The 15943-nt window shown below is 25.5% G+C and overlaps 1 protein-coding gene across 1 annotated transcript; it reads right to left on the bottom strand.

The window, feature by feature from the left end:
* On the bottom strand, window positions 1–2110 carry LOC124922535. Its single transcript, XM_047463267.1, has 4 exons — window positions 1922–2110; window positions 1180–1826; window positions 906–1092; window positions 1–815 (listed from the first exon to the last, which is right to left on the bottom strand). The coding sequence occupies exons 2-4, from the start codon at window positions 1576–1578 to the stop codon at window positions 322–324; spliced, it is 1080 nt and encodes a 359-aa protein (XP_047319223.1). The 5' UTR covers window positions 1579–1826; window positions 1922–2110; the 3' UTR covers window positions 1–321.
* Between the last annotated feature and the right edge of the window lie 13833 nt (window positions 2111–15943).

The raw sequence follows: 15943 nt of genomic DNA, 5'->3' as shown, positions 1-15943 counted from the left end.
AAAAAAAAAAAACTCACTTTATTATTGTACAATAAATAAAAGTAAAAATAAAGTTTGGTGACGGTAAAAAAGAGGAGAGGTAGTAGTATCACGCTATTCAACAACTGTTCCTCTCTTTCTGTTTACTGCTCCTCACACCACGCGCCACCGCCACCATCACGCGCCGCCACCATCGTCGTCTTCCTCGTCCTTCTAAACCCTAATACTTTGTTTACAGAACAGAGCTAGACTATACATGAATGTCTATTATCAAAGATCCGATCTTTAAAAAAAGCTTACAAATTAAATACTACAATTACTCCCTCCAAAATTTGTCAGGCTTTATCTCTCAGTAAGTAGAGAAGCCAATCCAGGAACAATCTTAACACCTCCCCTTTCGTAATTCTTCAGATTTATCGCCGGAAGCTTCCATGTAAGCTGCACTAACTGCTTCTTCTCTTTCTCTTCCTCACCGGAAAAGGAACCGAATTGCAGCTCCAATTCTTCTTCACCGGCCGGAGGAGTTACGGCGCCGGCGATGGCGCCGGCCACGGCTCTGGCGTGTGGAGATAGCCATTTAGCTCGCATGTACTCCGGTTTCCTCCACGGAGGGATGTGCATACCTTTCTTCTTCAAACTCTGTCTCGCCGCCTCAGAAACTATGGAAATGATCTGATCCAGTCGATCGGATTTCCCGACGAAGATGTTCGGTAGAGATTGAAGAAGTGATTTGTAACTTCCGGTTGATCGTGCTATCTCGAATTCCGATCTGAAATCCACGTCTATCAACAGTCTATCACCTCCTTCCGTAATAACATCTATGTAATCGTATTCTCCTGCGTTTCATCAACAAATTATTCAGATGGAGCAAATTCAAAACGAAGAACAGTTACAAGCAAAAGTTATGGAAAGAGATCTAGCTATACCGGCTGGACAAGAGGGAGATTTATCCCAACGTGATTTACAGATTGAAGAATCGTAGCCGAGAAGAATTAAGCCTTCATTTACGAGATTACGCAATTCATCTTTCCGTTTACAAGCTTTGTTCTTATCGACAATCTTCCAAGTATCGGCTAGAACATTTCTCTCCGATACAGGACATAGCATCAAACTCTGCATCGGTGCATCACATATAATATGGTTAATTTCATTTCAAACTAAATCTACAGATTTCAAAGAGTGTTGAAAACTCAAACTCACCTTTAGGTTTTCAAGAGCATCGGTATTTGGATTCAAATCGTTGAGACAACCGGTAAACTCGAACTCGTCGTCCGAGATATCATTACGGTTTCCGTTGAAACAGTTGCAACGGTTCCGGCTACATTTCGTTGACGCTGATGGCTTCTCGTTCTCCTCAATGAAATTCTGCACCATTTTCGCCAAGCACAAAGAGCTTGGTTCGAACTCGGTTACACCCGCCGTGTCTTTCAGTTCGCCAAACGTAGGCTTCTCCGCCGTAGAATTTCGTAGAACACTCGGGAACTGCTTATCAAATAGCCTCCTGAGACGCGATTTCGTCGCCGGTTTGGACGATTCATTCCGGATTGATTCTCTGAAAGCCTGCGTATCCAGAGGTTGGATCTTCATCGGAAAATGCATCCTATCCTAGAGTTCCTTAATTATAATACCTCCTGCAATTTCTGCTCCATTTTCTCACAGCTCATGAATTCTTTTCTGATTGCTAGTCACAGACTCACAGCTATACAAAAATTCAACATCAATTCATCTTTTACTCTCTCTAAAACTCAGATCGATCAAGCAACCAAACTCGTCGTGAACAATCAATCAATCAATCAGTCAGTTAGTTAATAAAATTAGCTTCATCCGCTCGTTTTATCACCTCCAATCTCCATCCAATTAGTAATTACAGATGATCAGAATTCAAAATTCAAAAGGCAAGAAGAAAAAGAAGGAGAATATGATCTGTCTCAGAGAGACTTACTGAAGAAGAATGGAATGACTTCAAATCACAGCAAAATTGTTATTGATTGCGTCTAGATGAGTTCATTCGTGGAAGACGTGACGGTGAGGAAGAGAGAGAATGACATTTCTCACTGTCGCCGGAATATCCATTTACCGGCCACCGGAGTTAGAAAGGTTGATTATTGAAATGAATAGAAGAGAAGGAGAAAGGAAATGATGAAATGGTAAGGGAAGGGGAAAGTGTATATATAGAGATGAGGAGAGAGAAATACAAAAGATGACGTGTCTGAATGTGCCACATCGGTAATGACATGGCAAGTGCCAAGTCATAATATTTACGGGTTTTATTAGCGTGACCGGGCAGCGGGCAGGTAGGATGGGGAATGCAGACACGCTATCGTGGTCAAACTTTAAAGGGCAACGGTTAATTGGCCTAGCGATTGTAAAATTACTATAGTACCCTTGGGATGATGCCCCATGTTTTGCGGAGAGAAGCAACCGTTTTCATAGTAGAGTGTACGTATTCGTGACAAATTATTATTTTATTTAACAAGGTTTTCAATAATTAATACAAATGTTAATTATTTATCTAAGTAAAGAAGGCCAAATATAACAATTTAAAAAAAAAATCTCTATTTGTTTAGAAAAATGTAAACAATAATTAAAGATTAGTTAATGGAAATATGACAGATAATAAAGTCATTATTAACCACTTAAACTATCTCATAACTAAAATAATTTCGAGTAAAAAAATGAATTGGTATAAAGAAATTAATAGTAGAATTTTACATATTTAATTGTATATATACTAAGATAACACATTCTATTGAATAAATTGGGTTGTCTATTATCAAAATTAAGTTCATGAGTGATTATTTATTTATGGTTTTGTTATTTTATACAAATTAATTGTTTTTATTATATCAGATGGTTATTTTAAATTGGAATTTTGAATTGAAATTCAAAAAGTATAGATTTAAAGAGATTATTTTTTTTTTAAGAAAAATGAACTTGTATTTAAAATATAGTAAATGCGAATATCAATTTTTTTTTCTTTAGTAAAAGTATAATTTATTAAGTTAAAGATACATGTCTAGTCATAAATTCAGTTCAAAACATCTATTTGATGCCAAGTAATAGCGATTCCTTCGATGCCAAGTAATGATGATATTTTGACGCGTTGAATGTCTATGACGCCAAGTAATGACGATATCTTTGACGCGTTGAATGTCATATACGTTTCATTTTAAATTGGATATTTGAATTGAAATTCAAAAAGTATAGATTTAAAAAGATTATTTTTTTTAAGAAAAATGAACTTTTATTTAAAACATAGTAAATGCAAATAACAATTTTTTTGCTTGGTAAAAATATGATTTACTAAGTTAAAAATACATGTCTAGTCATAAATTCAGTTCAAAACATCCCAAGTAATAGCGATCACTTCGACGCAAAGCAATGACGGTATCTTTGACGTGTTGAATGTGATAGACGTTTCATTTTCACATGTTAAGTTATATATATATATATAATAGATCACGTCTCTCATATTTATATTTACTTACCAGATCACATTTTATCTTCACCACCATCCGTTAAAGTAAATCACATAAACAATGCAATTTGTTCAATTTTTAATTTTTTTCCTTTTTCTAACATATTTAAAAGAAAGTATTAAAAGATAACAATTTATTGTTCTTTGTATGAATATTTAATTAATTTAAAAAATGCTTATTCTAAATAAATATATATAATTTTGATCGATTTAAAAATAATTTCTAAAGCTGGATTAGAATTAAAATCGTCAATACATTTATTTAAAAATTCATTTTGTCCTATAAAAAACTTATAAAAAAATTATATTATACAGAAATAATTTGTCAAGAAATTTGAAAGGAATGACACATTATTCCTTTAGTGGATTGAAAAATTATATCTCAAATTAAATTTTTAGCCCACTTAAGGAATGACACATCAATCTTATCAATTTTTATTATTATTATAATATTTTTTTTTTCAAATAATCAAAACTTATCTAACTAAGACAAATCTTTAATCACCAAATAAATAAATGATTGTATTCTTATGGGCAACTTGACATTGTTTGGTGATAACTAAAACAAGGAGTTGAGTTAAAATAAAAACATGTCTATAAATTTGTTGAATTTTTGTTATTAATTTAAATAAGATATGATGATCATAATTATAACTTAATTAGACATATATTTATACATTTATTTAATGTTTCCGATCAAACTACTAAGTCTCAAATGTTTTTAAATGATGAAATGACCTAAAAAGCAACGTACACATTTTCCATCATTTATCTCTTAAATAGTTTTATTGTTGTATTGAAGAACTTTCTTGTTAGACTTTTTTAAGTCCGAATTTTTTCTATCATTATAGTTTTGTTTTACTTTTATTTTCTCCCTAAGTTTTGTTTTTGTAAATATATATTTATTTATTTATTTATTTATTGTTATTTTACGTGTTAGATTTCATTATATGCAGGCAACTTTGGAAAAAAGAAAAATATATAACTAGTGAAATGATGAACTAGACCACATTTTGAGAAGATATTAAATTAGTGGGAGATCGAGTTTATTCATAATTTATTAATATGATATCATATGTTCATCATTTGGAAATGTTTCTTTTTAAGGAAAATTTGTTATTCAATGATTTGTTTTTTTAAGTAGGTAGTTGAAATGTAAGAATCTTTATAATAGACCAGATATCTTGAATTTGAGAACACTTAAGTTGAAATGGGTATACATAAATATGACAAGTCGTACTAATTTCTTAAATTAAAAAAAAAAATCTGTAAAAGTTTAGTTCTGAAACATTGTTCAAATTGTTGATTAATTATGCAATCAAACACAACTTTAGTTAATTAAGAGTTTTGTGGGTTTAAGTTAGGGTTAAGAAATTTACAAACATTTAACTTTCTTATATTGTACTTATCCTATAAATTGAGGCCACAAATAAAATAGTATCTAAAAAAGATATAAAGGATATGGTTACCTGATTTAGCTAACAAGCAAGCCGTTATTAATAAATTATGGTCTAAAATTAGTTGTTTTTAAAGTAAATTGTTTCTTAAGATGTTGTCTGTATAGTTTTTAAATATAGTACACAACTATCTATATAATAAAGTTTTTTTTATAGGGATTGTCAAAATGATAAATAAATTAAATCAGAAATAAGTAATAGATTTCTATAGATATTATTTATGATCATAGTATTTTATATTAAACTGAAAAATCATAGTAATGACTGGGCTGATAGAAAATATATATATATAAAAATATTTGATCGATTTGATAATTTTTTAAATATCTAACCTTATACATTACATAATTTATATTAAACGTGATTGAATATATATCAAGTTATATTTTTTAAAATAAAAGATAAAAAATCCAAGTAACTCAATCATATCTTTCTTAATTATCGTATACATTATAACACATTTTTATAATATAAATGATTTTTTCAACTGTAACGTCTAATTTCTTATAAATCACTTTTATCACTTAAACTATTTTAGTGAGATATTATAAAACAATAAAATTTTATATAAATGAAAATTTTATTATTTAACAATGTAATATTACTTGTAAATTAATCTTTTTATCTCTACTTTTCAGTTAAGTTATCTTATGATTGATTATAAATAAAATATCAAGATTTAAAAATATTGTATATATACTTTTTCCATAACATTTCATTTGAAATCTTTTCTGAAATATATATATATATATATATATATATATATATATATATATATATATATATATATATATATATATATAAAATAATAACTCATATATTTAAATTTTATAACAACTTGATATATTTGGTCAAAGACTTTTACTACTTAAATTATAATAGTGAGTTAATTTATATTCCACATAATTATAAACTAATATTAAAACAATTAATTAATGAAACTAAATCAACTAAAATATATCATGAATATAAAATTAATTTGAAACATTTTTCTATTAAATAAAGACAAAAAATGGAGTTGATATATTTGTAAAATTATTTTATGCAATATTATAACATAATTAATATATTTTGAGTATGAATTTGGTTCGTTTATTTGAATATGTTATATATATATTTTTACATATCAAACATTTTCAATTCAGATTGAGCTGATATAACATTTTGATTAGTTTGAAATGTTCACCCTAATAAAAAAATATAGAAAGAACTTCTAACCAAAATATTGTTCAGATTATACTTCAAAACTAACATTATCAATAGAAATTAATGTGCATCAAAATCAAGTTTTTATTTTCTCCTATATTTGTTTATAATGATAATATTTACAACATTCATTTCCCAATACTTACAATAAAATTGCCAATTGATTAGATTAAGTCATCTAAAAATAGAAAATGAGAAATAAATTTATTGAAAAAAGCAAAATAAGGGCCCATCTGATCCATGTTTAGAACTAGAAAGTAAAGCTTATAAATTGGGTAATTAAGATGGCAGTTGTAAAGAAGAAAATGAGAGCTAGCTATACATTCACATGTCTCTTGAGCCCCTCTTCTATGAAAGCAACACAAAAGGAATTGAATCTACAAATCAATTTAAAAATAAAATTATAAAATTTAATAACAACATTTGGAAACATTGAGATCCACTAATCCAGTTTAATAAATTAATACAATGCTTTCAATAATAATAGACAAATAAATCATCTAGTTCAAATCTGTTTTAGCGAGATTATGTTAAGCAACAGTTTACAATAAATTATACAAGAAGTCTTTTACTTTGCCATGTTCCAAGTCGTTGGTTGGTCATTCAAAGCGGTTCAAGGTGAAAACGCGTAATTTGTATTATTTATTTAATAAATAGAAGGATAAAAAGATGTAATTTTTTACTGATTTAAAACAGAAGCTTGACATTATTGTTTATTGTGAATGAAGAATTATTTCTAGTCTTTGATCATGTGGTGGACAAAAACTCAAAAGTCTATTTCATTGAAGTTATTACAGTTGAGGATGAGAAGTTGATTTTATTGATAAAAATGGGACCCTCTTCACTTATTAATTGTTTTCTATTTTTGATGGATGAGGTGTCAAACTCTTAGTGAATCAATATCCCCACCACAATAATACACTAATTAAAATATTATTATTTAATAAAAACTAAGGACAACAACCTTATAATTCTGATACAGACTTTTATTTTTTTTATTATTATTATTTTATTCAAGAGAAACAAAACCATACATTGTCCTCAATTATTGTTTTTGTTATTCTCTATCTGTTGCATACAATTAAAGGTTAAAATTTTATCTTTCCAACTATATTCATTTTTATTTCATGTGTCCAATGGTTTACCTTTAATTTAATAGATGAAATGATAACACGGCACTTAAAATATTAGTAATAATCCTTAATCTAACTTCAATAAAAAATGGTTTTGTAATAAAATAGTTTAAGAAAGATGAGATTCCTTATTTTAGTAATTGGTTATATTTCTTAACTCAAAGTATCAAAATTTTATTAGTTAAAATTTTTATTTATGAATTATAATAATACAAATTATAAATAAATTTGTCAAGGTATCTTAAATATAAAAAGTTTTAAAATATATATTTATATAATGATGCTTAATTTTTAAAGTGTCCGGATTGTCGAGAGTTGTGGTTAATTTGGATATTTATGTGAGAGTAAATGAATATTTGGGTCAAATTGTGGGTTGATCCGCTCATAAACTTAAAACGGTTAAAAATAAATTTTAAAATGTTATTTGTATGTTTCAAACTTATAACCTAACAAAACAAGTACAATCTTTAACCAAGTGTGATTGAGATGTTATTTATCGAGGGATAATAGACCGGTATCATTTGAAAGTGGTTAAAGAAATATGAATCAAATATTTAATTGACCAAAGTGTGAGGTCACGATGCTAATTAATAAAAAATATGAAACAAATATTTGATTGACAAAGTGAAAGTGTAAAGTCACGAAATTAGAGATTTATTCGAAAAAAATATGTTATGAAATATGTGAGAAAATAAGTTGTTTTATCGAAGTAAATAAAATGTGAAATGAGAGCGTTATATTTTTTATTTTAATAATTTTAAACATTGAATAAATATTATTATAATTTTTTAATTTAATTTATTTTTATCCTTATCCGTGTGCCTCGTACAAAAATTTTCCTAATTTAATTAAGAACGTTTAAACTGAATATTCATAATTGTGCTAATTTATTTAATAAAATAAATTTTGGTATAAAGAAAATACAAATTAAAATATATTTAGGTCTCTAGACATCTCAATTATTTACTTGTATTTGAAAATGATTAATAATTAATAATTAATGATAAATTATAAATTATATATATATATATATATATATATATATATATATATAAAAGTGTTATTTAATTTATATACAAAGATAATTACTTGTATTGAGTTGTTTCAATTATTTTTTAAAATTTTATTATTTATATTATTACAAAAAAACAATTTTATCAGCCATTTTAATTCGTTAAATAGTTTTTTTTTTTATCTGGATATGCATATCTATATGATCAAGTATAAGTTTTTTTTTTTTTTAAATTATCTATTTATTTTATTAACATTAATTTTAATTAATCTTTCACTATAGATTAACCGCATTAATAACAAAATTATATGTAGGTGAGAAGATGAATCTTCATGGTCATTTGATACATTATTGACCTATGCTATCAAAAGAATTACAAACACTTTGCGTATAATATTTAATTCAACGTAACGATGACAATTTCCAATTTCACTTCATTTCGCGAACACTATAAATATAATTAAATATATTAAATCATTAATATATTTATTTATTCAATATATTTTATAAAAACAATAATTTTATTTTTTTATAATAATATAAAATTTTAATATATTACAATATATATTATATTAAAAAAAATTGTTTATAAAATTTTATTATTATTATTTTTTAATATTTTATTAACAGTGTCCCACGGGATTCTCCAAAACCGAACAAAATCGAACGGGACAGAGATGATATTAAGAAAATCTTCGAAATAAAATCGAGGTATAGATGGTAAATGTATTCCCCGTTTCAAACCGTCCAATTGTCATCCCTAAATTTCAACAAGTCTAGAGTCAATAAAGTCTAGAGTCAATAACTAGACTTAGAAGGTAAGCTCAAATTCATTTAAATCTACTTAAATGCTCATACTTAAATGCCCAAATTCAAAGATAATTATGATATTATTGATATTTTATTTTTAGTATGACTGTTGACAAAAATAAAATTCCAAGTTTAGGATTTAGGTTAATTGTACAACTTTCAAATAAAGACATAATTTTAATTTTTGATAATCAATTTACCTACATTGAGTATTCAAAAAAGATTTGATGATTTGTCATCTTATGCTCATATGTTACAAGTTTTATTTATTTTATTTGTTATTATTATTATGGCCCTTCTTTAATTTGTATGCTAAAAAAATTAAATGAGGCAAAAGATAAAAAAAAATTACATTTGTGAGAAAAATTGATTCAATTTTTTTTTGTAACACATTAGAAAAAAAAGGACACCTTGTTTAAGTTCGCTAAAATCTTAGATATTGCACTTCTTAAGAAAGTACTTTGCATTCATAAAGACGATACCTCTATTATTTTTACGGGGTTGATCAATTTGTTGAATATTTCTTTAAAGCGTTGGAGAATTTTCATATGTCGATTTTGATCTCTCTTCGTTTGACAATTTCATATTTTAGTTATTTAAAAAAATAAAAGATATTTATAATAGTTGGACTTGTTTGTTGATGAGTTATTTTAATACAAGTAGTTCTTTTTTCTAATTTAGGAAGTAAAAATTTTTTTTCTAAGTAAAAATTAAACTCATACCATTTATTTTATTAGGCATAACTTTTACAAATTAAAATACCTAGTGAATTTACTTTTAGAAAAATAATTCTAAAAACACTATTTACATATAAAAAAGTAAGACATTAACATTAACATTATAAATATATATATAAAAAAAATGATTAGTCTAAATTAATCTATATTAAAAAACTTGATAATATGATTAAAGAGTGGTTACATCATTATTACACTCTTAATTATTCTATATATTAATCAATGTAAAGGACAATCATGATACTATGCGTGTTCCCTTAAAAGCGACCTATTGATTTTAATTTTGTATTTCTATCATTTCAATAGAAATTTACCTATAAAATAAATATACTATTTTTATTTATGTATGAAAATGATCAATTCAAATTAAATAAAAAAAAAATACGAAAGAAAAAAGAGTTCAAAATCAAAATAAAAATAAAAAGTAATTTTAACTAAGAGATCATATTAATTTTTTAATTTTATTTAAATAAAATTGTTTCATTTTCTAAGTGGGACTAGATAATATATATTTATGATCATTTTAATATATATTCAAAGTAGAAAATTAGTATTATTGGTAACTTTTGATCTATTAATAGTTATTCTTATAATTAAAACATTTTAGTAAGTTCTTATAATAATTTTTATTATTAAATTTAAAAATTGTTAAAAAATAAATAACATACTAATACTCCACTAAGGTAGTCTAGTGGTAAGAGTCGGTTTAAGAGATTAAAATATCACGGGTTCAATTACATTTGAAAACGCTTTAAGTTTAAGTGGGGAACCATAACTGTGGGGTGTCATGCTAGTTCTCGTTTAAAAAATAAATAACAAGCTCATGTTAAAATCTAATACCGATTATAATTATCAATTTTTACAAATGTTTTTGAAATATTTGAATAAAAATTGTTTGCCTTGATATTAATGTTTAATATATACTCATCCTTTACCTTGATATTAATGTCATGTTTTTTAGACACTTCCCAAAAATTAAAATCAATTTTTTTTTGTTCCCACATATGCCAAACAAGTCAACAATTGAATCAATACGTTCAATTATTATTTTTCCTTTTTCTTACAAGTTTAATAATGAATTTATTTTTTTTCCACGTCCGGGACTGGGTATGTGTAAAGTAACACAATGAATCGATAATTAAATATCAATTTATTATAGATATTATTAGGCCTGGTTTGGTATGAATTCTCAATAAAATCATTATCTATGATAAATGAGGATATTTATAATATATTTAACATATACTTATGCCTTGTTTGGTGTGAATTCTCAATAAAATGACCATCTAGATTCTTCTTCTGTATAAGGATGATTTGATTGATAATGATTAACAAACACGACCTTAAATATTATGTGGTAAAATGAAGAAGGAAGTAAATCAACGGTTAAAAATAGGTAAGGTACATCAATCGTGAGGTGGAGCCGACATATGTTAGCGAGTCCCATGAATGAAAGACGTTTTTGTCTTTACGGATAAGTTCAAAGTTGCTGTGTCATCAATTTATAAATTATTTTACTTAACAATGAATTCTTAGGATAATGATTGATCAAGACATTTTAAAAAAATATTAATAGATTGAGAGTGAAAGCCCAAAATAATAATTTATGAGATGATCATCAATTTATCCAAAGTGTTAAAAAAACAGTTTTTATACCACTAAAAATTTAATTAATTTGTTAATTTTTTTTTGTTAACTATTCACCCACACGATGAATTTGATGTGTCATATATTTAATCGGTTTGATTTTAAATATCTGAATATAATTCTAATAATTCATTCATAGTTGAAAAAATAATAATTCATTCATAGTTGAAAAAAATGTGAAGAAAAATAAAAAAGAGACAGTGATTCACTTTCTCATCCTTTCATCAATCATCTCTCTTAAATTAATGTTAAAATAACTAATTAAATAAAATCGAATATAAAATATATTATTTTATTAAAAAATATATAAAAGTTAAGTTGATATATGGGTAAAATTTATTAAACAATCATAATATTAATTAATATATTTTGAGAGTAAATATATTAATTTAATTATTAGAATAAACTCTATATTCGATTTTAATAAATCGTTATATATGTCAAGATCTTATATACGACTGATCAAATGTTTTTTTTTTTTCAAATTGAATATGTTGCTCACACTAAGTCCAAATCTATTATTAATATATGTGCTATTTTTTTTTTTAATTCAATTTAATTTATAATGATAAAAAAATATGATTGACTTTGCTAGCTGTATTACTTCATCAAATTAAAATTGAAAATAAAAATAAAAAACTTGACCTATATCAACATCATATACCAAATTTAAATAGAATATTTACATACATCAAAGCCTATAATTTAAATTTATGTATGATGAGAGATAGGTGTGATATTTAAGATAGAAAAATACACTGCTTTCACAACTCCTATTTTAGCAGTATTATTGTGATTGTGATTTTATTTAATATGGTAGGTTAATTTAATGAGTTTTAGGTGTGGGCCAAGTTTGTAGGCTAAACAAGACATGACCCATTAATTATAATGACCCAAACTTTATTTTTTAAGCTCTGTTTGGGGGGTTTGTTTGTGTTGTTGGTGGAACTTGGAAGTGGTGGATTTCAATTCCTAACCCATAAATTATTAGATTCATAGTTGTCACTCTTAACAACTTTGAATAGTAGTAGTTTAAATTAGAAGATTTTTAGAGTAAAACTATTCTCATTTCAATATTATTCGAGTTTTATTGTATTAAGTTCATATAAATTCTCAATAGAAATAGATGAATATGAGCTTACTATTAATAGATTAATTATTTTTCTCGAGAACTTATAAACTCGATAACATATTAGACAACGTGATTGTATTTTTTTCTTATGTTTTTTGTTACTTTTTTAATTTTCTTATATTATATTTTGTTGTTGTGTTTAAGCGATTTTATAATATACCTGAATCATTTAAAAAACAAATTATTGATTAATGTATGATTATCTTATTATTATATATTACATTTATAGGGGTAAGTGGGACAAATGAAAATGAAAATAGTGTATATTAGATGTTGATATTAAAATCCATTTGTGGCTAATTAAAAAGGTTATCCCTTCTCATATAAAAGTCTACAAATATAAGTCACATATGTGACAGCTGATGTTGACATACACTATTAGTTTTTTTTTTCTTTCTATTATTGTTTATTTTTGTAACTGTAGTGATTATTTATCTTTTTTATTTGTTTTATATATTTAACAAGGATATGGACTGTTTATATTTTTTTTTAATGAGAGGTCCATACTCATTCTATGCATATCCATTTCCATGCTAAAATTAAATAAATATGCCTATTAATTAATTAATAACTAAGGCACCTCTATCCAATAAGTGAAGGATCCACTATATGAGCTAAGGATTTCAGTAAGACATTTTCTTTTCAAATGGTGTTACATGTTATTGACATAAAGGATAAATAATTAATATATGAACAACACTCATGCAAACAAAGTAGGATATGGGGATTGGGGTGAGTAAAATTATTGATATTTTGTTCGAATGTAGCATTTGACGAATCATTAGTACTTTATGTGACGAGTTTATAAAAGTTTGAGTTTTAATGTGGAAAAAAATCTATTATTAGGTTTTGGAATGACAAATAATGTGGAAAATGAGTCTGGTATTTGAATTTTTCTCATTATATTCAACTACAATATGCAAGGAGTATATGATATTGATATAAAAATTGACTCCATCATACATAATCAAATCTTTATTATCATTCGAGTCATTGTGGAATTCTGAGCAAAAATCGTTTAGAAATTTTGACCTGAATAGCTTAGATCGATCATGTTCATATTAATATCGCTTAACCCATTCAGCCCCTGAATTGACAAACATAATAGTATATACTAGATCAACTAATTAATCCACACATAAGAAAACAAGCATTTGTTATTAGAGTTCAACTATAGACATCTTGATCAACTATTTTATTTTCTTTAGTTATTTATCGAATATTTTTTTCTATTAAAGTTTCACTTTCAAATGTTAAATATTATGTTTAAACGTTGATTTTTGTTTTCCATGTGAGTAATGCTATATCGTTTTAAGGATATTAGAGAGCTTCCCCTGTTCAATGATTTTATTTATTATTTTTGTTTTTATAAAGTTAGAATGATGACTTTAAGGACATTTCCATTGTTTATATTAAAAAAACATTATTTTATTTTGAAGAAACTTGAAAATGACACTAATAGTTACAAAATTATTATTTTATTTTTGAGAAACTTGAAATAAATAAATAAGGAGAGCCATTCTGATGAAAGGTTTAATATAAACCCCAATTGCATATAATTTTAAAATTATAACTTTTATAAATTACTGTCTATTCTAAGTTCAAACACTGTTTTTCTGCCTAAGCTCTAAGTTCTAAGTTTAGATTAGTTTTTTTTTTTTTGTTTTTTTTACTAAATTGTATATCTCACTCATTGGGCCAACTATAGTAATCTGTAACAGACCTATATTATTGGGCCATTCAAGTCGAATTAATTTTAGATATATATATGAACGAAATAATACGTAAAACAGAATAACTCGTATGGTTATGTAATATTAAATACAAGACAACAAATACAATATTTAGAGGGACATGATACGATGGATACTCATTGACAGATCATTTTCGTCACACAATCAACTCAATTATACCTGATTGGTATTATATATAATAATAATAATAATACTTAAAATTGTTAAAAATAAAATAAAAAATATGCAATCTAACAAAAACAAAAACAAGTACAATCCTTTAACAAATTAAGCTATATTTTATATTTTAAACTGAACACCAAATTTGATGAAATGTACGACATTTCCAACCATATAAGTTCAATTTTTTAAACTAATTATTATTATTATTATTATATATATATATATGCTTGGTTTGTCGAGTCGAGAACTGTGGTTAGTTTAGATATATATATGATAGTAAATGGATATTTGAGACGGATCATAGGTTGACCCGTTCATAAATTTAAAACAGTTAAAAATAAAATTAAAAATGCTATAGGTATGTTTCGAACTTGCAACATAACAAAACAAGTACAACCATTTAACCAAGTGTGATTGAGTGTGGTTTTCCGAGAGATAATAGGTCGGTAACAAATAAAAGTGATTAAAAATATGAATCAATTTGATTGACCAAAATGTGTCATCACGATGATAAATATAAATTGAGATTGATGCAAGACGTACCACAATAAGCCCACCCCTTAATTTTTTATTTATTTGGTATCCTTACTTCTCACTCTTTACCGTGTGTAAACCATAGTATATATATGAACAAATATAATTTAATTCTACAATATCTTTATCATTAATTATCTTTTTATTTTTTATTTACTAAAATTTTATTTCACTAAGTTAATATACTACTAATTCTTTATTATTTAATTATTTTCATTTAAATTTTTTATATTTATTTTTCTAATTTAAGAAGATAGAATTTTACTATTTTCTTTCTTTTAATTCTCATTTTCTAATATTTATCTTCTTAATTTATATATTGGTTAACTTTATTATATTTATAACTATTTGATTTTATTACGTGGATTAATATTACAAAGTTAACATTATCTAATTATTTTCATTTTTTTATAATTTCATTATAATTGTTTAATGAAATATTTATTTAGTTTTAACTTACAACTTTTACTACTACGGAGCAAACATTTTCAGCAATAAAAATGCGAAGACGGAACTTCACATTAAAATAGAGCACAATTTTTTTTGTCGACTATTTGACACTATATATTAAACGAGATTTGTCTAAGGATGTAATATATATTTTATTATAGATGAATTTAATGTTTTTAAATCCGGTAGTGTTTAACTTATTTAATTATTATAATATAATGTCTTCTTTTGATATATAATTTATTACAAAAAATTTAAACCCACCCCAATGTGAATTCTTGGATCCGTCTCTATATTGGTGGTTTATTTTCCTAGGGATAAGAGACGTGTGAAAATATGATTGAGATGTGGTTTGCCAAGTGATAAGAGGTGGATAATAAAAGATTATAAGTGTGATTGAGATGTGGTTTGTCAAGTGATAAGAGGTGGGTAACAAAGGTTTGTAAGGTTAC

This window comes from Impatiens glandulifera, chromosome 1, assembly GCF_907164915.1.
Source record: "Impatiens glandulifera chromosome 1, dImpGla2.1, whole genome shotgun sequence".
In the NCBI taxonomy this organism is placed as follows: Eukaryota; Viridiplantae; Streptophyta; class Magnoliopsida; order Ericales; family Balsaminaceae; genus Impatiens; species Impatiens glandulifera.
The sequence above is the reverse complement of the archived record's forward strand: the minus strand, read 5'-3'. Positions and strand labels throughout refer to the sequence as shown.